The sequence below is a fragment of the Dermochelys coriacea genome, chromosome 18 (genome assembly GCF_009764565.3).
Source record: "Dermochelys coriacea isolate rDerCor1 chromosome 18, rDerCor1.pri.v4, whole genome shotgun sequence".
Lineage (NCBI taxonomy): Eukaryota > Metazoa > Chordata > Testudines > Dermochelyidae > Dermochelys > Dermochelys coriacea.
The window spans coordinates 12231110-12254077 of NC_050085.1; the positions used below are offsets into that span (position 1 = coordinate 12231110).

General features: G+C 49.0%; 2 protein-coding genes across 8 annotated transcripts in view; one reads left to right on the forward strand and one right to left on the reverse strand.

Annotated features, from left to right (window-relative positions):
* The window catches only part of CASZ1 (castor zinc finger 1), a 265669-nt gene extending 255635 nt beyond the window's left edge, over window positions 1-10034 (forward strand). For 6 of the 7 annotated variants that reach the window (XM_038377051.2, XM_043499951.1, XM_043499952.1 and 3 more), the window contains one exon: window positions 4931-10034. In XM_038377051.2, coding sequence (XP_038232979.1) covers window positions 4931-6168 — 1238 coding nt within the window. In that variant the 3' untranslated portion in view covers window positions 6169-10034. Of the gene's footprint in view, window positions 1-322; window positions 768-4930 lie in introns of those variants that run through there. The other variant, XM_043499954.1, reaches the window with a different exon arrangement.
* Window positions 1-22968, reverse strand: part of PEX14 (peroxisomal biogenesis factor 14) — a 193235-nt gene that overhangs the window by 65514 nt on the left and 104753 nt on the right. Inside the window, exon 10 of the mRNA XM_043499972.1 lies at window positions 11259-11429. Within this exon, the coding sequence (XP_043355907.1) occupies window positions 11259-11429 (171 nt within the window). The remainder of the gene's footprint in view (window positions 1-11258; window positions 11430-22968) is intronic.

The window sequence follows — 22968 nt, forward strand, 5'->3', positions numbered from 1 at the left end:
AGCAGCAGGCTGGTGCACGCTGGCGCCACGTGGATGAACAGACAGACTAAGCAGGGCAGGAATTTCTTTTTGGAAGCCAGGTGGCTCCACCCCCTGCAATTAAGGCCACTCCTTGTTTTCTGCGGTGACCACCATTCCCCCTGCTGCTGCTGTCAGTCACGCATCTTCCATCTCCTCTCTGTTACAGTTCTGTTTTGTACGTGTGTGAATGTATTTTCCATTTTCATCATATTGCTTCCATTCTTGGGTTCTCATTTCGGTTCTTTTGTTTTTCCTTTTTGTTTTGTTTTTCCTGCTATTTTTTTCTCTCCACATTCTCCAGGCTGCCTGGTTCCTCCTCCTCCTCCTCCTGCTGCCGCTGCCGATGATGCTATCCACAATGCACCACAACCTCCACCGCCACCTCTGCCTCCATCTTTCTCACAAGCCTTGCTCAGGTCTCCCCTTCCTTCCCTCCCCTACCTCTTCTCTCCATCTTGTCTCTCATACTCTCTGCTCAGTGCCACTCTTGGATCCAGCAGGGGCATTGTCATGCCTGCCACCAGCACATCTGGTTTCTCGCCCATCATTGCCACTCCAACTCCAGTAAAAAGTGACGTTCCCCTAGTTCAGGATGCAGCAGGTAATTGTTATATGCTTTATCTTTGAGAGACAGCTCCCCCTGCCCATAGTCTCTTCCCACCCCTGAGCTCTGTTAAGTCATAAATGGAAAAGACATCACTATCTCTGTCTCGTTTAACTCTGTCCAAGGGCTCCCCCCTACACACACACCCCTGCCCTTCCACTGATGGGATAATAATGTCATGCTGTAAAGATGCTCAAGGAAGGTATCCAAAAGCACAGTGAATCGCTGTGAAAAATTCACATGACCAGAAGCCATTCCTCATCAATCCCAACTCAAATCCAACAGCAACATTTGTAAATAAACCTGCTGTTTTTGAGCCTCCTCCTCCTGTTAGGTGGCCAAAACGCAACATGTTGACCACATTGCATAACAGGACTTGGAGACTGGTTTAGAGCTCTTGGGCCATCCAGTCTAGTAGCTCCCAACCCTTGCTGCACATCACTACAGGTCATTCCCATGTGCACCATAGAGCTTGGGACTGGCTTTCTCTATCGTATGTTTTTGGGGTCTCATGGGCACTGGTGATGCCACTGACATGATGCATCTCAGTTGCACCCACAGTTATTTACATTCACCAATTACAGCTGCAGAAAGTAAGGCTGGTTTTCAAACACCTCAGGCCCTCAGTGTTTCCTACATGACAGAGCTCAGGGACATCACAGACAGGGGCGTTTTATATCAGTTGAGAATGGCTTTTCAGGGCGTGCTCAGTTTTGCCCTCTTTTCCCAACCTGGTTCCTTCTTGGTTACTTGGAAGCATATTTGTGCTGGCAAAGTATGTTTTTAAAAAGACCCACAGCTCAGAAACCTGAGCTATCCTCTCCCTCTGCCAGCTAGGCACAGTGTAAGCATGCAGAGGTGTGAAACTCCCCAACAGTGGTCATTGCCCTGCCCAGGGCTTCATGGGGATTTTGACTGCTTAAGTGGGATTTAAATTATGCCTTCACTTGTGGTGGCCCTCTGCAGAGGGAGTGTGGTCCAACAGACAGACAGTCACAAAACTCAACTCTTCTGACAGGCAAATCACATCACCTCATTCTGTCTAATGAGGATAATAATACTTTTTAAAGTATTCTGATGCTGATAGGTGAAAAGTACTGTATAAAATCATCATCCCCTGCTGACAGCATAGGGTGACTATAAGCTACTTACAGTTGAGACCTGCTTCGGCCTAAATTTGTTGAGGCATGTTTGTCTCTAATTAGTTATTAGGGAATGAGCACTGACTGTCTAGTGGTTAGAGCAGGAGACATAGAATCATGACTGCTGGGTGGTTCTCCATCTTCACCCATCCTACGCAAGGAAGTTGAACTAGGTTAATTAAATATGTGATTTTAAACAGCTTTAGTTAAACTGATACAAAAGGCTGGGTAAACACTTAGTTTAAGATGAGCTGAAATAAACCTGGCTTAACCAAACTGATTCAAAATTGTCATAAGCTAAACCAAAACAAGCCACTCTCACATCAAAGTATGTGTCCATACTGGAGGGGGGTATGGGGCTATTGCACTGGTTTAACTAAACATGCATTTCAGTGAGGACAAGGCATCAGTGTCCTTGGGCAAGTAATTTAACCTCTCTGTGCCTCACCTAGCTCATCAGTATTATGGGAATAATGATACTTACCTACCTCTTAGAGACAGTGGGAGGCTCAATTAGTTACTATGTATACAGTGCTAGGGATTATTCAGTAATGTACACACCTCTTTAAAACCATTAGTGGTTTAATACTTCTTTGTAATATAGACACATGGGGCCGCATTCTCTGCTGACTTACACTGGCTTTACCCCAATGTAACTCCATGACTTCTATGTTGCTGTTATTAGTTATTGTTTGTTTTACAGCGGCAGCTAGAGACCTCAAAGGAGATCAAGGTCCCATTATGCTAGGTGCTATATACACCCAGCAAGAGACGGTCCCTGCCCAAAGAGTTTGCACTCAAAATAGAGAAAGAGGGTGAGAGAAAGGGAAACTAGCAGAAGATTTGGGAACTGAGTCAGAGAGAGATTACATGATTTGCCCACAGTCACACAGTGAATCTGACAGCACCAGGAATTGAACCCAGGTCTCCCAAATTGCCATCCAATGCCTTAACCCCAAACAATGGAATTACTCCTGGTTAATCGCAATGTAAATAAGATCTAGAATCAGGCCCAGTAACTAGACTCTTGCAATCTTTTTCTTCCTCTCCAAAATAGGAGTGCAGCAAGGAACTGGCCTGGAGATCAGTGTCCTGTACCAGGACCTGAGTGCAGCCTGCAGAGCGTCCCTGCACCTTGCCACCTATAAGATCAGATTTGTGTCTGAAAATAAAGTGTGATTTGGGGGACCTGGACCATAATGGGATAGGGATTCTATAACCTTGAAGTCACTGGTTTGAATCTGGTTGAGCTTAATAGTGATGGAGAGTTGTTATCTCTCTGGCGGCTGTTTAGAGGTACAGATTAAATCAGTGTAAGGGGGCTTAGCCCAGTTCCTAGTGAACATCACTAAGACACCCTTCACTGTGAATTGCCTTCTTTGTTGCCAGTGTCACCAAGGACACCATGCATACTGAATGGGCAAGTGAGTATGTCCTTCTGTCCTCTGCCTCTCTCTCCTAGGCATGGGCTCACTCCAGAGGGATGTTGGCATTGTACTCTGGAGGGAGTTTGGCCTACTGCCATCCATGCCGTCCCTGCTTGGTGGAGAGTTTGAACTCTTCTATCTCCAAGGTTTTCAGTCTGGTGCTGTTCCTTAGTATTCAGTGTTTCTCACCATTTTGGAGACTCCATTTGATAAGCACCATCCTAGCTTCAAGGGGCATCATCTAAGGCCCTCCCATGGCTGACACGGGAAAACCAGCATTCACCACCTTGAGTACATTACAGTCAGCAAAAGAACTTTACAGCATTCAAACAAATGGTCAAGTGCGTCTTCAGACTCCTAGAGCAGGATGCAAACTGCTTTGGTGCTGGGACCCAGACACTCATGACACAGACCATGCCTCTTTTCAACATTATGGCAGCCCCAGCATGCAGCTCAGAAAGGCCCATTTTAATGGGAAACTGTAATTTCCAGTGAAATTCACCATTTTGCACCTGGTGAGAAAGTCTTCTTGCCTCCCCGAGCCCTGCTCTGAGCACACTGGATCTGGAGCTAGGGGTTTTTCGTCTTCCTCTGCAGCATGGGGCGCAAATGGTGGATTCTCTGTAACTTTAAGTCTTCAAACCATGATTTGAGGACGTCAGTAACTCAGTCAAAGGCTATTACAGGAGTGGGAGGGTGAAGTTCTTTGGCCTGCGATATGCAGGAGGTCAGATTAGATGATCATGACTGTAAAGTCTCTGAGTCTATGATTTGACCTGAGGAATAACCAGTGGGCAGAAGAGGAAGGAAATGTGGATGTAAGGTGGTCAAATTCTTGGTATCAGGTTCAGTCCTCTGGGACTCCGGCACCTATCTCCAAGGATGGGAAACTGATATTGGTCCCTTAGTGGCAAGCAGGTTGATAGTTGAGGCTCAAGGAAAGGTTTTAAAAGTGGGATTTTTCTCTTGGAGCCCAATGGATAGTCATTTGAGAATTACCCCTACTGAACATCTGTCTGTGTGTGCTCATCAGTGTAATATTTAGGCTGATTCTGGCCAAAGTGCATCCTGCTTCTAAAAATCCCCCCTTGCAGTTTTAATTAGATGACGTGAGTCTTCTCCACTTCCTGTCCTAAATAGCTGTAAAGTGTTGATGTTCCCTATTAAACAGCAGTGAGGGAGAAGGACGCTGTGTATAGTTTATAAACTATGTATATAAACTAGTATATAAACTTTGGGATTGGGGTGAAAGGAGCAATCAAAGATCAATGAAAGTGCCACATTCCGTGGACTGGGATGAGCTTACTCCTGGGGAAGGAGGACTAGAAATAAAGTGACAGGAGAGGCTGGGAGATTTTTGACCCTGACAAGAAGCAACAGCTGATGCTTGGACATTATCACGTCTACAAGAGTGGCAACTATAAGGATTTCCTGATGCCAAGCAACACAAATAGCATGGGGGTAGAGTGTGTCAGGAAATCAGGTTGACTACTGCCACAATATTGAATGAGCACTAATTGGCACACCTTCCTCAGCCCCTGTCCAGGATACAAGGCTGGTCAGGTGACTTACTGGGTTGGGGGCTGCTTCCCCTGCAGCATCATGCATTGGCCACGGGTCGTAGGTAGAATACAGGGTATGATCCAACCTGGCAAGTACCATGTTGGTTACAGGAGGTGATAGGAGTTCCTACTGCCCCTCTATGAGTAACACCATTTTTCTCTTCCTGTTCCCAGGGAACACCATCACCATGCCAACTGCCTCGGGGGCCAAAAAGCGCTTCTGGATCATCGAGGATATGTCTCCATTTGGCAAGCGCCGCAAGACAGCCTCCTCGCGCAAGATGCTGGATGAGGGGATGATGCTGGAGGGTTTCCGCCGCTACGATCTCTACGAGGACTGCAAGGACACCAACTGCCAGTTCTCCCTCAAGGTCACCCACTACCACTGCACCCGGGAGAACTGTGGCTACAAGTTCTGCGGCCGCACCCACATGTACAAGCACGCCCAGCATCACGACCGTGTCGACAACCTGGTGCTGGATGACTTCAAGCGCTTCAAGTCCTCACTGAGCTGCAACTTCCCCGACTGCCAGTTCTCTGGCAACAGCACGCACTTCCACTGCCTGCGCTGTGGCTTTCGCTGCACTGACAGCACCAAGGTGACTGCCCACCGCAAGCACCACGGCAAGCAGGACGTCATCAGTGCTGCCGGCTTCTGCCAGTTCAGCTCCAGTGTGGACTGCGAGGTGCCCGACTGCAAGTACAAGCTCAAGTGCTCCCACTTCCACTGCACCTACCCCGGCTGCAAACATACTGTGGTGGGCATGTCACAGATGGACTCGCACAAGCGCAAGCATGAGAAACAGGAGCGGGGGGAGCTGCCAGCCATCTCTCCCGGCCCCGAGGGCCTCCATCACTCCACCCTGGAGTATGACATCCAGAACTCTTCCGTAAACTTGGACAGTTCCCTCAACCTCAGCACTGATGCCAACAGCTCCCTCTTCTTCCTGCAGAATGCAGCTGGTGTGGGCCTCAATGACTCCTTGGACCTCAGCAAGAAGCTACCGGAGGCTGCTGCTGGTCCATCACCCAGCAGAGTAGGGACAAGCCCTCACGAGAGCAGGGTGATGGTATCCAACTCCGGCGATGTGGAGGATGAAGACGATTCATCCCAAGATGAGACAGAGGAGGAGGAGATAAATGAGGAAGAGGATGATGATGAAGAGGATGACGATGATGATGACGATGACGATGACGAAGATGAGGAAGACCTGAACACAGACTCTGAAGAGTCACTCCCCGACCCTGAGGGCCTGGCCACTAAAGAGGATGGGGAAACAGGGGAGGCCTCTACTTCCATAGACCATGGTGATGCTTCCAGGCCTCTGGATGAGCCAAACCCAGACCTCGTGTCAGCCCCCACCCCTACCCTGACCCCAACCCACACCCTCGCACCGGCAGCTTCTCCTTAACCTTAGAGACAGCAGCAGGTTTGGTTTTGCTCTTAAATGAAATTATTAAGAGGACCCCTTATGAGGCGAGAACAAAGCACCGGGACGGAAAGCGACAAAACGAACTCCACACCGCACGCATGAGGCCCCACGGGACCGACAGGACAGACATGGTCGCATGGGGCCAGTGCACCATCACTTCATTCTGCGGATGACAGAAGACAGGGCAGGACGCAGAGACACGAAACCCTTCTAGATGGATACTAGCTCTGAGGGTGACATCTGCTCTCCTTTCCTCCCCTCATTGTGGGGCGTGTGCCCAGTCTCGGGACCCCTTCTTTTGGGGTGGGCTTTTCCCCCCCTCTTTTATTTCTGGATTTTATTTTTCCATGGTTTTAGTTGTATGATACTAATAATAATCTCCACTCCTCAGAAGGAGGGTGTGGGGATGGCAGGTGATGAATTTTAGAATTATATGGGTTTTTTTAAGTGCGTGTAAGGAACTGGTGGCACAAAGGCAACTAGCTAAGCCTTTACCGGGGGGGTGGGTGGGTGTCTTTTTCTTTTTTCCAGCATTAAATAAATGGGAGAGACTGATGCACCAGACAGCAAGGGTGGGAGGGGGTATTTATTATCTTACGAACGAGGAAGCATTAATGAATCAGTGGGGCTGGGAATGGAACACTTCTCTGTTCTTCCAGATTCTCTTTATTATTATTATTAATAATAATAATAATTTTTAAATGCTGTTTATATTGTTAAGCTTCCCTTTGTTTAGAACTGTTGGAACAGCTGTAGGTCACCTCCCCCAGCTCCTGCTGATCTCCTGGTAGTGATCTAGCTGCAGCCATGGTAGGGAAGGTCGCCATATGGCAGTTAAAGGGTCTGTCACTCACACTGGAGGACTGGGGTTTAACCCCCACTCCCATCCCCAGGTGCTACCCCTTTTTCTCTAGATTTAGGCTCTTTCTTTTTGGTGCTTCAGAGACAGCACCCCTGTCTCAGGCAGGCTGTGAATGGAGGCAGGAGTAGAAGGTGAGATTAGCATCCTTTGCCTCAGTGCAGCTGGAGGGGAAGCACTCCTGCTGCTGGAAGAGCAATGCCTTGCCACTTGCCCTCTGATGCAGGGCGATTAAATTTTTTAAATGATGAGCAAGCAAAATATCCTCAGTGTTTTCCTCCTCAAGGTGAGAGTGGGCAAGTAGATTCTGTGCAAAGGCTAATGAATTTCCTGAAGGGGGGAGAGAGCATAGCCACCACCCACACAGAAAGGGTGGGGGGAATTAAGGTAGACACTGGGCCAGCAGTGGGACAACATAGCTCTCTCTCCAGCATCTGAGGAGACAGCCATTGCTTGCTCAGGTCCTGCACCCAAATACCCTTGGCTGCTGTAAGCCACTCCTGTGGCACGGCGAGCAGTGGAACCTGAGAGCACTGCTACCTCCAGTGCAGCAGGGTGTCAAGCTTACTCCACATGGGCGAATGGCACCAAGGCCTGCAGGCAGCACCATGGTAGCTGGACAGACCTACAGCACTCAAATGGTTACAAGCTCTCCCACTTTTCTCTTCCCCCAACCCTGCCAGTAAAGAGTTTACACACACACTACAGGAGACTATCCACCATTTTCATAGATGACAGTTGCTGTTTGACCCCCAAGTCCTGAAACAGAGAGCTTGTCTACACATGTGCACTGGCCCCAGAAGGACAAAGTGTGAATGAAGCTTGATGCAGTGATTTCGGTGCCAGTGTGTAGACCAACTGGGCATTTTGCTCCCTTGTGTCTAAGACTTTGCCCTTGTTTATTTTGTTCTGTTTTAATTATTTTTTCTAATAACAAACCCCCTAAGCCCAAGGAATCCCTGTCATTCATTTCTACCCTACACAGAAAGAGGCCTCAAGCAGTTTTGGTTGTTTTCTTATTATTTTCCTAAGGAGCCAGCGTGGATCTGGGTCCAAATGATAGACAAGCTCCTCAGCTGTTTAAATGCAGGGAGATGTTTGGATAACGCTTAAAAAGGAAAGGGGGGGGGAGAGAAAAAGGAAAAAAATAACAAAAAAAAGGACTGTACAGTATTTTTCCTTTAAAGGTTATTATATATAGAACAAAGAGAAACAATGCCTGCCAGAGGAGACGGGCCTGCCTTCTGGATAGCCCTTAGAGCCTAGATTTGGTTACTTGTGTGCAATTTGTTTTTCTCTTTCAGGGTTTGGGTTTTTGTTGGGTTTTTTTAAGAATTTATTGGTAGGGGGCAGCAGAGGAGGGAGGGGCCTTAACTTCATGGTTTGAGGCTGTCTTCATACTCCTAGCACTGACTGGAGCTGCACGATTCCGAATTTTAACTTGAATTTTGTAGACAAACAAATGGCTGTTGTGAAAAGAAGTTTGTAGTTTAATTTAATATGGTGGGGGCAGGGGTTTGCTAGCGGTTATTTGTGTGGCTTTTATTTTTCATATGGTTTTATTTTTGTTTGTTACTCTTCCCCGCCTCCCCCACCCCGCTTCTTGTTTTCTAGTACAGTCCTCCCCTATTACTCCCCACACACACCAATATAAGGAAACTAGCTTCCTTAGTGAGTACAGAGAGGGACTTGGGGCATGTTGTCCCAGAGGCAGGATGGATTAGATTGGCTGTATTTAGAGCATTTAGCTGCAGGTTTTATACTGTGTTGCCCTTGTCCAAGCACTTACCTACTAGCGTGATGGGTGCTATAGAAAACCCTCTAGTCCTAACATGGCTCCAAATCTGCAAATACACACACCAGTGCTTAATTTGCACCATTGAAGTCAACGGTGTTTTGCCATTTACTTCAATGGGACTGCAAGCTTAGAACTCCATACAGTCATAAGGATGTTCAGGATTGGGGAGCCCCTGGAAGGGGTAAGATAATGGAGATGGATAACTCCCTGCAGTTAGTGGTTGCTATGCAGGACAGCTAGGAGCCTGCATCTTCAGATCTCACCAGCCTCCACTGACCGAATCCTATAAGGTGGCAGGTGAAAGCAGCTGTGTAGGGCAGAGGTCTGAGAAGAGAACCACCACTCCCTCCCCCACTGTCAACCCCACAGTGTCTCAAGCAGGAGCTGCGTTTATGACTCATCCCTGCCCCCCCCCCCCCCCATCCATCTCTGACCCATACACCAAACCCTCTTCCCACCTTAAACAGTTCTTTTTTTCAGGAGCTGGCACTGGGAAAGGACAGGCTGGTACCAGACTCAGCCCGCCCAACAAGGGCCTGATCTGGCAACACGCTGAACTCCCTCCCATAGCACTCACTGAGAGTGCCCACCACCTCAAGACGGGGCCTCAGGTTGACCCGCACTGCTCAATCTGCCTATCCCTGATTGCATTTCCTTTTCTTTCTTTCTTTCCAACTGAAAACTCAAGATGGGTTAAAACCAACAAGTCTTTTTCGCCACATAAAGACCCTCATTCAACAAAGCCTTTAAACATAGCAAATAAATTGCGTGGTTATTTTAATGAGACGTGAACATGGGCTTCTAGTTAGCATTTCCTTAAGGGAGTTGCTGAACAGGGATGGATTTAAGTGCGTTCCTGAACTGAGGCCATGTACAGCACACAGGACTCCAGTTCAGCAAGTGGTGTATGACTTTAAGCACTGGAGTCAGTGGGGCTGCTCACATGATGAAATTTAGGCATGTGTTTAAAATAGCTTGCTGACCTGAGGACCAGGGAGTTCAACTGACTGACTTAGGAGCGGGAGAGACAAGACCGAATTAGTCTGTTCAAAACAAAATAAAAACAAAAGCCCTTGAGACAAACCCTCCCAATTCTGCCACCATTCGCTGCTGGAGAGAGAGAAAAAAGCAACGAGGCCATTCTAGACACACACTCAACTGGATTAATGTCTGTGTAGAAGAAATTTTGTTTAAAAAAAAAAAGTTTAAAAAGAAACTTTTTTTCAATGTAGCAAAAAAAATCCCCAAGATTTAAAAAAAAAAAAAAAAAAAAGAGGGAGAATTTTAGCCTTTTGTAATATCCATATTGCACACTAGGACTATAAGCCATTGCTAGCTCATTTTGAATTTTAAATGTGTAATTTTGTTTTGTTTTGTTGTTTTATTTTTATTTCCATGGGGGGAGGGGAATTAATGCTTGAACCACCAATGCTCTTTTTAATGTTTTATAAATATGTATGTGTATATATATAAATATAAAAATAATATGTATGCACATATATATGTGTGTGTGTATATATCTATATGTATATACATATATATAGATATATAGATAGATATATATAGGTTTTGAGACAAAAAAATGCAGAAAGTGAAAAGAAAATAAACCACCCTAAACAGGACGGTGTGCTCTGATTTACTTGAATCTGGTCTCTTCGGCACCTGCATTATTAAGAACTGAATATTTTTCCACTTGAATTTAGTGCTATTAGAAATTTAATATATGTGTTTTATTTATTTGATTTTTTTTTTTGCATGACTGATGCAAGGTTTGACATTTTCACTCAATAAAAACTGGAAAAAAAACCAACCAAACAAACAAATGACTACGTTGCCTTATTCATTGGGTTTATTTGTCTCTGGCTTGTTTATTTTAAGGATCTCAAAAGTTTTCTGACTGATTTCTTAAGGCCCCCATCCCGATGCTGACACCAGTGCCAGGGCAGAGCCTCTCTATTAACCAGCCACGATTATATGATTGAGTGATGTTTTCATCTGGACTCAAAAGAGTTGAAGGGCTGAGCCCTAGTGACGATGCCCCCCAACTCCTGCAAACATTTAAGCACATGAGTAATTTTACTCAGAGTATTCACTGGGGCTACTCACATGTGTAAAGTGTATCCATGTGTGTTCAGTGTTATTTGCAGGATTGAGGTATGTCTACTCACCATAAACTGTGTACAGACTAGCCTACCCAAGCAAGAACAGGGACCTCCTGGAGTCATGAGATTGAGATGGTGTTGGGGAAGGGCAAGCGCCTTTGCTGGAAGGCTACAGAAGCTAGCTTTTAAAAACTGCAGTGTTAAAGCCCTATGCCATGGTCGGGCTAATAAAGAACCCCCTTCCAGGCAGGGCAACTAACAAACAGGCAGAAGAGAGCCCAAGTCCATTCTGGCATAAATTGCTATTTACCTGGCTTTTAGCAGGGATCTGCCCACATCATGCTGCATATCTGGAGGCTGACATGACTGCCACCTGGGATTAGATGCACACGCTGTTGGCTCTGGGCAGCACTGGAATGCCCTGCCCAAGTGTGACGCGGCACCGCTCCAGAGCAGCAGATCCTGCAGTGCTGAGTGTTGGCTGGAGAAACAGATACTAGATTAGATAGAGCACCAGTGGGTGTGCAATACAGCTTGCTCATGCACCACTGCTGTGTTCCCAAACAAGAATTATTCCACATCTGCCCACTTGGAGAGAGGGATGTGCCATCCTTTCACCTCAGCTCACATCCACACTGTGTAATAAAGCTGTCCCCTGTTCAGCCTGTGTCTATAGATCCGCTGTACCTAGGCAAAGGAGCTTCCGCTGAACTGACATGCTGTCTACATGTCTCATCCATGCACAGTGAAACCTGCCTTAAATGGCCACCCTCAGGCCCAACACAAATCCAGCTGCCTGCCGAGCAGGGCTGGGACTGATTGTTCTCAAAGCACAGACGGCCCCCAGACACTGAAGGCAGGCACTTGATTCTCACAGCATTCATCACCTTGCAGCCTTGTTCCTCAGCCCTGGCAGTGCCAGGTGAGATGCTCCTACAGACAGGCCTGGCCCAGAACCTTGCGGCTGGGCTAACCATTTCCGAGTCCCTCCCACCATGGACCGAGCAGCTCACGTCACTCAAAGAAAGCAAAAAGAAAGACGCCCCACTCCCCTGCCTTGCCCCTCCTCTCAGCTGCCCCTGGCAAGGTGTCTATTTGTGCCATGTTACCCTCTCTGCCACCCATCAACGGGAACCCAGAAGCAGCCGCGCAGAGCCTGCCAAACGTTGCTGCCTTGGCAGCTGCCGCCTCCTTGTTAGCAGAGGGGATTAAGACTCCTCTCTCTTTCAAAGCCCCCTGGTTGCTCCGCTTCTGCTCCCAGCCATCCTGTTTTCAGATGTCATTATCCGAACACGCTCCTAAGCTGCCCTCGGAGCACAGAGGTTTGTTCATGCTGGAGCTCTGCCCGCACCACGTGGGACATTTCCAACAGGCAGGCAGGCGCGCACACACACACGCAGCTGGGAGGCTCGCGTTGGGACTTGCCTGCTCTTTGTCAGGCTCTCATTGCACTTAAATAAGAGTGAGTAATTTATGGGAGACAAAGCAAGTTCAACAAATGAAAGCCATTGCTGCCACACTCACTTCAAGCCCTCCCCACTAGAGATAGGGCCTGCCAGGCTCTGGGGCCTGACACCTACAGCCTTTGGTGCATTTCAGCACACACATGCACTGCACTGTGCGCATATACACAGAGGCCCAAATGCACAACACAACTTGGGGATGCACTGCCTTTCCCTTTCCAAATAAGTTCACTGCCCTTCACCTGCTGGAGATGGCTACGGTACAAGCCTGCCTGAAAGTAAATAAGGAGCATGCAAAGTAACTGAGGACACACTAATGGGGACAAGTGGGGGCCCTTCACCATAAGGGCCAGAAAGAGAGAAATCAAGAGGTCAGGAATCAGTGTTAGCTTGAAACAGGGGGTACTGGACAGTGTGGCAGTACAAGGCGCCGACATTTCCTTTAGCTACAGGCCAACCCCAGCCTCTGTCTCAACAGGGGAAGTAAAAAGCGTATTAGGAAAATGGTGCTTTTAGTTGTGCCTCTCCTGATGCCCCAGAATTACATAAGTCTGAGCTACAAGAATCTCTGATTTTTCTCATCAGGTACCTGTCCAGCTCAATCACCAGAAGCCAGAACCAACACTCGACCCAGCAAGGGCCACAGTGAGCCAGGCAAGCAGTCACTGCTGCAGCAGGCAGAGAGCGATTAGCCACACCCTAAGGTGTGCAGAGCCATGGCTAGTGCCCGGAGAGATGCTCCTCACAGCTTGTTCACCTGAGTAGAAAATACAGTAAAACATGTTTTATTCTGGGAGGTAATTAGCTCTGGCAGCACAATGCCTCCTACACCCAAACGGAAGCAAATTCAAGACTTTTTGTAACTTCTTGGGAAGAGGGAGATGCAGCCATCTGAGCTTCAAACTGAGCACAGTCTGCCCCAGCCTTGGACAATCACCAGAATCACCATGGGAGTTCCAAGATGTGGTGCACTTAATGGAGGCCCAGTGACTTGCTATAGACGAATCATCTCCAATTACATAAGCCAGGCCGTCAACTGTCTTGAGAACCAAATCTGAATTGGTCCAGTCACAGCTGTGCAGGGCCCAGGCCTGGAACAGCGGGGCAGGGTCTCTAGTCAGAAATGTGGGGGCATCGGTAAAGCTGGGTGGGGGGCTCAGAAGTGGAATAGCTGGGGGAGCAGTAGTTGAGGCGTGAAGCACTGAGCAAGCTTCTGCCACAAACCTCCAGGCTCCTACTATTCAGGACAGAGTATCTCCCACAGGAGGGCAGGGATGGGGCCTGCTTGCCTCCTTGAAGGACAATGAAGAGTGACTCTAGGATGGCCTCCTGCTTGCACCATGGCCAGGGCAAGAGCTGCTCTTTCCCTCTGCAAGCTGGATACCAGAGATGGGGCAGACATAAAAGAGAAATGAATGGAGCCAGTTCCCTCCTTGCTCTGGCACTGCCCTTCCCACTCAGCCTTGGGATGGAGGCCAGCTGCTGCCTCCTGACCCCTCCCAACCATGCTACACAATGGGATTTATCTCCAAAGCTCTGGGAAAGAAGATTTTCATTGGGCACAATTATTGGGGGACCTCAGGGAGGAGGAGGAGTCTGGGGTAATAATGCAAAATATCCCAGAGAGAAAGAGATATTTGTGAGTGTCAGGTACGAGAAAGAAAGGTGGGTTAAGATCAAACAGAAATGATAGGCTCAGAGTTTCACAATCAGCCTCTCAAATCCCTGCGCATTTTTGCATAAGCATTTCCCAGAGGTAAGATTTTACATGTGACACAAAGTGCACCAGTTGCTTGCTCTGCACTTTCCATCTATGCCCCTGATTTGCACTCCCAAACCCAACGCTCTCACACACAGAAGCTCATGTCAACCACCTGCAGGCGCCATTTTGAAAGCTCAGGGGAGGCCCCTTTGAAAAGGAAGCTCTTGGGGTAGCAAACGAGTGCTTGCCTCACCATGGAGCGGAGGGAACTTCAGGCAGGTGCTTTACAAAATGACAGTAAAATCTCATTTCTTCTCCTACAAGAACATAAACTTTAAAGCTGTAGCCAAAAGTCCCTGAGGAGCTTGTACCACTCCAAATGAAAGGCACCCAGGCTCCAGGGATGTTATGAGAGTTTCATATCAGAAAAACTGTCTTTTTTTGTACAGATAAGGGTGAAACTTGCGGGGCAAGCCTAGAAAGAGTGAAAGTGTGCGCACGTGTGTGTACACTACTAAATGTGTATATAAGTCTGGACATTTGTGTGTACATATAGTATGGAAGGGGATCTCTGTGTGTATGCAAGTCTGTGTCTAAGTTTGTATGCATGTGAAACCATGTGCAATATACAGGGCTTGCTGTGCCAACTTCAGAAATGGCCTATGAAGGTGCCTGCAGTGCGTATGGGCATGCAAGTGTGAGTGTGACACAGACCAGGCTTGTGTAAGGAAGGGTGCGTGTGAGAGAGAGAGAGAAGGTCTGGGTGTGCATGTGCACACAAGAGAAAGGTGAGTGAGGTTGATTTTGAGTCTGTGTATTGTGGACACAAGTGTGTCAAAACACAACAGTCTGGCAGGAAGCCCCAGCTTTCCCTCTCCGTCTCCTGACCTGACCTAGCTGTGCTGGAGCCTGGAAGCTGACAATAACTAACTCTGTAGGGGGGAGAATCCCTGGGGGGGAGGGGAAGGCAGGGGTTGTCTGAAAAACACTTGTTGGGGTGGCTAGGATGGGGGCTCAGGCTCTGGGGCAAGAATGGGCTCAGATACAGTCTCTTTTCCTTTAGGGCTCCCAACTCTGCAGTCCATTTGCTGTGAAGAGCTTTGTTCTCTCCTGGGGCTGATTTTTCACCTTACCCTGGTGGTGACTGGGTGATCTCTATCCCTGGGCTCTGCCCTGGCTCATGGAGCATCTCCGTGGCAGAGGTAGCTTAGCTTGGCCAATGGGGCGGCTTCCCTCCTTCCTTTTGCTCTTTTTTGGCAGGGAAAATTTTAAACAAACAAATGAAGAAACACTGAAGATTTAAGTAAACAGCCAAAGATTTATCTGACAGGCCAGCTAAGCAGCCTTTCCCTGGCCCAGTCCCTCTCCTTCCCACTAGCCACTACTTACTGGGGCAGTCTGGGGAGATGCTTTTCACTCTGTCCGGGAAACCAGGCCCCAACAGCATTTACTCTCAGCCCCAGCTGCCACAGGCAGGGACCCACCACCCAGGAGCTCACACCAGCACCACTCTGGGCAGGGCCCCACAGCAAGGGGCTTGAGTGGGGCTTTCTCACACCCACTTTGTAATGACCCTTAAACAACATCACACGCTGGGCACTAAAGGTAAAGAAGGCACTAAATAACCCAGAAGCTCGCAAAGTGGGACACCAGCTCCACTTGCGCCACTGGAGAGAGACATATGTAGGGGACAGTAGGAATGAGAGGAACCAATATTAGACTGACTAAATCCTGGTATGGAGCAAGAGAGTGGGAGTAACCTTCCTCCATATAGCTCTGCTCAAGTACCTCACCCACATCCACCCTTGCTCTCCCGGTGCCAGGCCCCTAACTCCACTCTACACAAGTACCTCACCCACATCCACCCATATTCTCCCAGTGACAGCCCCCAACTCAGCTCCACATAAGTACCTCACTAACGTCCACCCTGCTTGCCCAGTGTCAAGCCCCCAACTCAGATCCACAAAAGTACCTCCCATACATTTACCCCTGCTCTCTTGATACCAGACCCAGAACTCAACTCTGCTTCAAGACCTCACCCACATCCACCCCTGCTCTCCTAGTGCCAGACCCATAACTCAGCGCCGCTCAAGTACCTCACCCACATCCCCCCCTGCTCTCCCGGTGCCAGGCCCCTAACTCCACTCTACACGAGTACCTCACCCACATCCACCCGTATTCTTCCGGTGACAGCCCCCAACTCAGCTCCACACAAGTACCTCACTAACATCCACCCCCACTCTCCCGGTGTGAGGCCCCAGCACAGGTCTGCCAGGCACTTCACTTGTAGCACCCACTCCCACTGTGAGCAGGTTATAGTCAAAACCCCCATAGGCCACACTGACCAGGCTGAGTGCTCACCTCAGACCTGGGGCACTGGAGGGAGCAGAATTTTTGGCTGTCCCATATGCAGCACCTGGGCTTGTGAAGTTTCCTCAGGATTGTCTCTCCATGTGACTGTGCAGTGGTACGGCTGGGATTGGGGAGGGGAGTGAACCCACTCCCCCAAGAGGAAGGTACCTGAGCTGCATCCCTGACAATGCAAGATTACTGCCACTTCCTGGAGTCCCCCAGGCTGCAGATTTGCTGTGAGGGCAGCAAAGGAGAGGACAGTCTATGCCATTAATCCATGTGTTTTACACACACGATTGAACTCAGCCTATCTACCCCCACGAAGCAGGCAGATTTACCCCAAACTGGTCCAGTTTATAGCTGAAGAAACTGAGGCAAAAGGGGTTGTTTACACAACTTGAGACCCACACACTCATAATTTAACCACTAGACTGTACTCTCCCCCACCCTCCCAAGAAACAGAAGGGGATAAAAGTTGTTAGGGAAACCCAAGCTCCTCTGGTTACCAGAACTCACTGTTCACTCCTAGGATGGACGTGGGAGCGAGGGCAGAAAGAGCCCATGTACCACGTACTCCGCTGGGCTGGGGAAGGGAAAGGAGAACACAGGAGCAAGCTGGTGAACAGGCAGTGGGGGTGGGGGACACCTGCTGGTGATGGTGTAATGGAGGCGGGAGGGCAGAGCTGACAGCAAGCCTCTAAATCAGGGCTTGTCTATAGGTGAAAGTTGCACCAAATTACCTCACCTTATCCTCTGTGTGGTCAAACTTGCTTCAGCTTATACCACTTTAAGCAAAACCAAAATAAACCTGGTTTAAACTGAAGTGAGAGTGTCCACACAGGGATTTGCACCAATTTAACTAAATCGGTGCATTAAAGTTAAATTAGTGCTATTTTCTCTTGTAAACAAGGCCTTAGATACTAGCTTACAGTACCACGGAATAAAGTGTTACATTTCTGAATGTTGGACGAAGAGAAAGAGACAAATAGAGCAGAGAAAGATACAGATGGACTGACTGACTAACAGAGAGATGCTGTACAAGACAGGCACAGTGACAAGAGACAGAGAGGCTGGCAAAGTGACAGACAGACAAGTATACACAAAGAGAAACGTGCAGCAAGTATGCCAGTTGTACTTCTAGAGGCACCCAGTGAGCCAATCACCTGGCCTGTCAATCACAATCCTACTGAAAAGTAGGGGTTTTCTCTAAACCAGTCAAGAAAATATAAATTCCATCTCTTCTTTCTCTCTAATCCCCCCAGACGCATTCACGCCACACCCGTGTCACACCAGATCCCCCATTCTCTGGAATCCAGGGGGATGAAAGACCGTTAAGGGTTAAACCCTAAAGCAGACACAGAAAAGAGAGGGTGAGGGCCCTGGGGGAGATTTCTAGTCTGAAAGACACTCTACAAAAATAAATTGTAATTGAGTTTAATAATCTTCCCCTTTCCAGAAAGGGTCTGACAGATGTTGCCTGGTGCTCACTTCTGCCCCATTTCAAATATTTTTACCTTATTTGGATGAAATATATTATTTTTCTAATTAAAGGAATTCTTTTTTCCTCCAAAGGGCTGGTTTTCTCCTCCGTCCAGCTGGTGCCTTTATTAGGTTAGTGCTCGCTCCCTTTTGGGGATGTGATTGTTTTTTTCCCTGAGCCGAGAGAGACCATGCCAGCCCCTCAATCCACAAACGCATAAGCTCAGCACTCCTGCTGCACAGGGAATCGGACTGGCTTTCCTGTGCCCTGCTCTCTCTTCCCCCTGATGCATCTCAGCTGTGTTTACTGTCTTACAGCAGCACAGGTAACCACCAGGGCTGGGTCTCCATGGCGGAACAGGTGGAGGAGGCCTTAGATGCACATACAAAGGTCTGCACCGGATGGACTCCTTGGGAAGCTGCAGTGCAGTCCAGTGGGCAGGGTACTGCACAAAGCCAGGAGACGCAGGATCTACTCCGAGCTGTGCTGTGCGATCTGGGGCAAGTCACTTCCCCTCTCTGTACTTCTGTCCCCCGCCCCGCTTGCTCTGGCTGGTCTATTTAGATTGTCAGCTCTGTGAGGTAAGGTCTGTCCCCCGTCAGGTGTTTGCACAACGCCCAGCACCATCTCGGCTGGCGGCTCTAGGCACTAGGCTGATACCAGTACGAAGCACGTGAGACCATACGGGTCAGGACCAGTTCCAGGCTTTGTAGGAGCAAGGGAGAGTAACACAGTGGGGACCAACCTCCTCTTGCTGCTTTCAAGATCTATGTCGGGAAAGAGAGCTGAAACACGGCTTAGCCAATGGGGTGCGCATCAAAGGATCCCGTGGGCTGCCAGCACCAGAGGAAGCTGGGTTCAGAGCCCTATTCAGCCATATAGGTCCAAAGCATACGGCAGGGTCACAGCGAGAGGCAGCACTAAGGCTGCTATGGGTGCCTTTGTTCCCAAGAACCCACAGCTCTTTACTGATGTCACAAAGGAAAAATGGGAAGTCAGATTTCTGTGCTGGACACTGGCAGCCCCTCCCACCCGCAGTCCTCCCAAACAGGACAGACAAGGGGCTACTCACCTTCCTGGCCTCAGGAAGCCCTCATGGTGCTGACGTCAGCATTCCCGCAATCCGCTGCTTCTCTCGACCATCACACACTGCAGCTCGTAACCTCCTTGGGTCGCAGCAGATCTCCAGGCAGGGCTGAGAGGGCCCCCGGGAAAAGGTGCCATCCCCCAGCAATAAGGGAAGGAAAACACAGCTGGAGTTCAGGGAAACCTTGTAGCTGGGAGAGGGCAAGATGCAGCCAAATCCAACATGGCTGCCTCAGGGCTGCAGCTACCTAGCTCAGCCACATGTAAAGGGCCAGTTCCAGAAAGGCATGCTGGGGGAAAAGTTCCTGAGACACTCCACACTTGGGAGGAGCCAGGGCCTTCTGCATGTGGTATATCACCACTTTCTCAGTCTCACTCAGGAGAGAGCCTGGGGAGGAGGTAATGCTTCTTTGTGAGCTACATGACCTGGGGTAGAGATCTGGGCCCAACACAAAGACTGGAAGGATGGTGCAGTGGTTAGGGTGTTAGCCTGGGACTTAGGAGACCCAGGTTCAAGCTACTCTGCCACAGAATTCCTGTGTGCCCTTGGGCAAGTCACTTAGCCTCTCAGTGCCTCAGTTCCCATCGGTACAAGGTGGATAGTAACATTGTTCTCCCTCACAGGGGTGTAGTGAGCATAATTACAGACTATGCTCAAATACTGCAGTGATAATGGGGGGGGGTCATCTAAGTAGCATCAGTAGTTTTGCTTTGCAGTTCTCCTTTAAGATGGGGAAACTGAGGCACATAGAGGTTAAAGTGATTCAGCCAAGGCCACACAGTGAGTCAAGATTAGAACCCAGCACACTTTCCCTTATGCCTGGAAGAGCCTCCAAATCTCTTATGCAAAGTTCTCTCCCAAAGACACCATGGAACCTGCCTCTTCTAGGATGCATTCCATCTACCATCCCCTCTCAGCACTAAACTAGCTCAACTCCCAGTCTCCTTACTCCCTATCCCAAACTGCCTGGCTTACTCTGTGAGCACGCAGAGCAAAGTGCTGACAGTTCCCCACTTTATCTCAAGAACTCTCCTGTCTCCAGCAGCCCATGAGGGTGGCAGGGTAGCACTCACATTGCAGTGTACGCAGCAGGACTTCAACTCTGGAGTGAGATCTCCCCATGCCCGACAAAGCTGCCTGCACTTCGTGTTAGGCTGGGGGAGAGAATAGGTATTGGTTTGAGCTGAGCAAGGAACACCCAACAACAGGGGATAGCCTGCTCCAGATCATGTGGAGACAGGACAAGTGAGGAAAGGGAGATGCTTACAAGTGGTGGTGGCGGGGAAGACAGGGGGAGGCGATGCGCTTTTGAGCAGATAGAAGCACGTAGGCGGGGGGGGGGGGGGGGATACAAGAAAAATCTAGAGCAGGGGTGGCCAAACTGTGACTTGTGAAACACATTTGGCTCTTTTAGTAAAAGTGCAGCTCTTGGAGCCCCCAACACCTCCCCCACCCATTCTCCACCTACCAGACTGGGGGGTGGGGAGGAGGGAAGCTCGGGACTTCTGCCTTGCAGCAGGGTGGTAAGGTAGGGGATTCTGCCCAGAGGGGAGGGGATCTTGGGGCTTCGGCCCCACAGGGTGCATCTGCTGGAGCTCGGGGCTTCAGCAGGCGCAAGTCTGAAACTCGAGCCCTGGCTGGGGCCTCCCGAAGTGCTGAAGCCCCGACTCCCAGCAGGGGTGCCCCGGCTCTTGAACTTCTGAAGATTATTGTATGCAGTTTGGAGGGTCAGTAAGTTTGGCCACCCCTCATCTAGAGCTACAATCACTCTCTCTCTCTCTCTCTCTCTCATACTCTCACACAAGTGGGGGCTGCAGGACAGAACTGAAGTGTACCAGCAGGCAGCATTTGGGAAACCCAGGATTAAGGTGCCCGGACAGTATTGTGCACTGGGGGAATTCGCACAATGCCTGGCTCCAGCCAGCCTCTCACTTTCCTGAACTCTAAACTCACCTGGACAATCTTGACTTTATGTTGTCTTGATCCTGGCTCGCTTGTCATCTGAGGTGGAGTCAGACAAAGACGATTTGGGGATGTCCCTCTCCTAATCACTTCCCACTCTGGCATGCTTCCAGAGATGTCCTGGCATCTGTACTGCTGCTGCTGGACACTGGAGCATGTGTTCTTTTGCCCCCATATTGTCTGACACAGCATAGGCTGTCTGCATCCACTCGGGGAGGTGGGTTGGTGGAAGTATGGTGTCTCACTGAAGTGCTTCTCAGCTGTTCATGAGGGGTGGGGAAGGCCTGGATCAATGATCCTTCTTTGCCAGCCTCATCTCCTTCTACCTGCTCCTCTCTCTTCATTCTGAACCAGACTCCCACCTTTGTGTCATTTGCCCACTCCTGACTTCATTCCTTCTTCCACTTTGTCCTTTATGCCTGGAACAGCCTCCAGATGCACTTATGCAAACCCCCCTCACACCGACACCATGGAACCTGCCTCTTCCATGAAGCATTCCAGTTACCCCCACCCACACTCCACTCCACTCCTCCATCACGCTGCTCCAAGGTGTGTCCCCTTTGGTGCAAGGGACTTGTCAACCATTTGGCACAGTTCTCCTCTTTCTGTACAGTGGCAAGAACCCCTGTAAACACATGTAGGAAGCTATTGGTGGGGTATCTTCACCTGACAGAGGCTGCTGTCATCTCTCTTGTCCTGCAAAGAAAGGGGTCCCTTCTCAGGGATCTGTCAGCTAATGTTAAGGTGTTCCCAATGCATACTGGCCACTGTATGAGTAATCAGTTCCCAGAGCAACTGATTTATGAAGCCAGGTCCCAGTAGGGGTCTGGGGTAGAAAGGAGGAGGCATTATGAACTGCAGGTCAAGCTCCACTGTTTGTCAGGACTAATATACTGGCCCAAGCATCCCAGCATCAAGCCAAGGCAATCAAGAAAGGCCCCTGACAAGAGCAGTTCCATCACCCTCGGTTAGCTTGTCAGTACTTTCATTACATGGATAGCTGGAAAGCGAAGACAAGATGTGATTAACATAGGAATGAATAGCACCCAGCACTCCTGGGAATACCTGTTGGTAAATAGGCCTTGCTCTCCAAGAATTTCCTGTGGATGTGCTGGGTCTCCTTAGGCAGCACTTGTGAGCAAATAAACACAGTATCAGCAGCAAGATGCCCAGGGTTAAGTTTTGTGACCAACAGGAGCTCTGATCCTACTGGCAGGGGACGTACATTGGGTAGAGAACAGGCAGGCTTTGACTTAGCAAGAGAGCAAGGTTTTCAAGGCCTGGAAAATTTGGGAAGGGGAGGAGAATCACTTTGTGCCACTACACCAGAAAGCAAAGCAAGGTTTGAAAAACCTGTAGCAAACACATCTTGTTAATGAAGCAACCATCTACTGGGAGCATGGAGGGAAGGGAAAAAAAGCTTCGGGCTGCCTGTGCTGTAAACCTCGTAAGTCACTCCGCAAGGCACATACCTCAGCAACATATTTTCCACATTTCACTGACTGCTCTTGTCCAGGCACTTTCTATTTTCAAACCCTTCTATGTATATAAAATGTACACGGGCAGGGCAATACTTTTTCATTACATCCCCACGTTCGCCTTGTGTTTCCATTTCACAAAGATTCTTGGCTTGGGGAAAAACAGAGTGCCATCGCCCAAAGAAAGCTTCTGCTTTTAAACACTCTCTAATTTGCCCTGTTTTAGCTAAATGCAACGTTCTTTGTGAACGTTAAAGGAGGGGAGGGGGGGAGAGAGAGACTCCTGAGGGAAGATACTCGTCCATTTAAGGAATGAGAAATCATCACATTCAACAGCAGGTCTAAATACAGTAATCTGAAGGTCCCTTTCTCTCCCCCTGAGCAGGAAAATGTCACCATGTACCAGACACACAAATACCCAGGAATCAAGTAAATCCCTCGTTTTTAAGAAGGAAGCCAAATACTTCAGTTGAATGAAGATGGTATGATAGCAGCT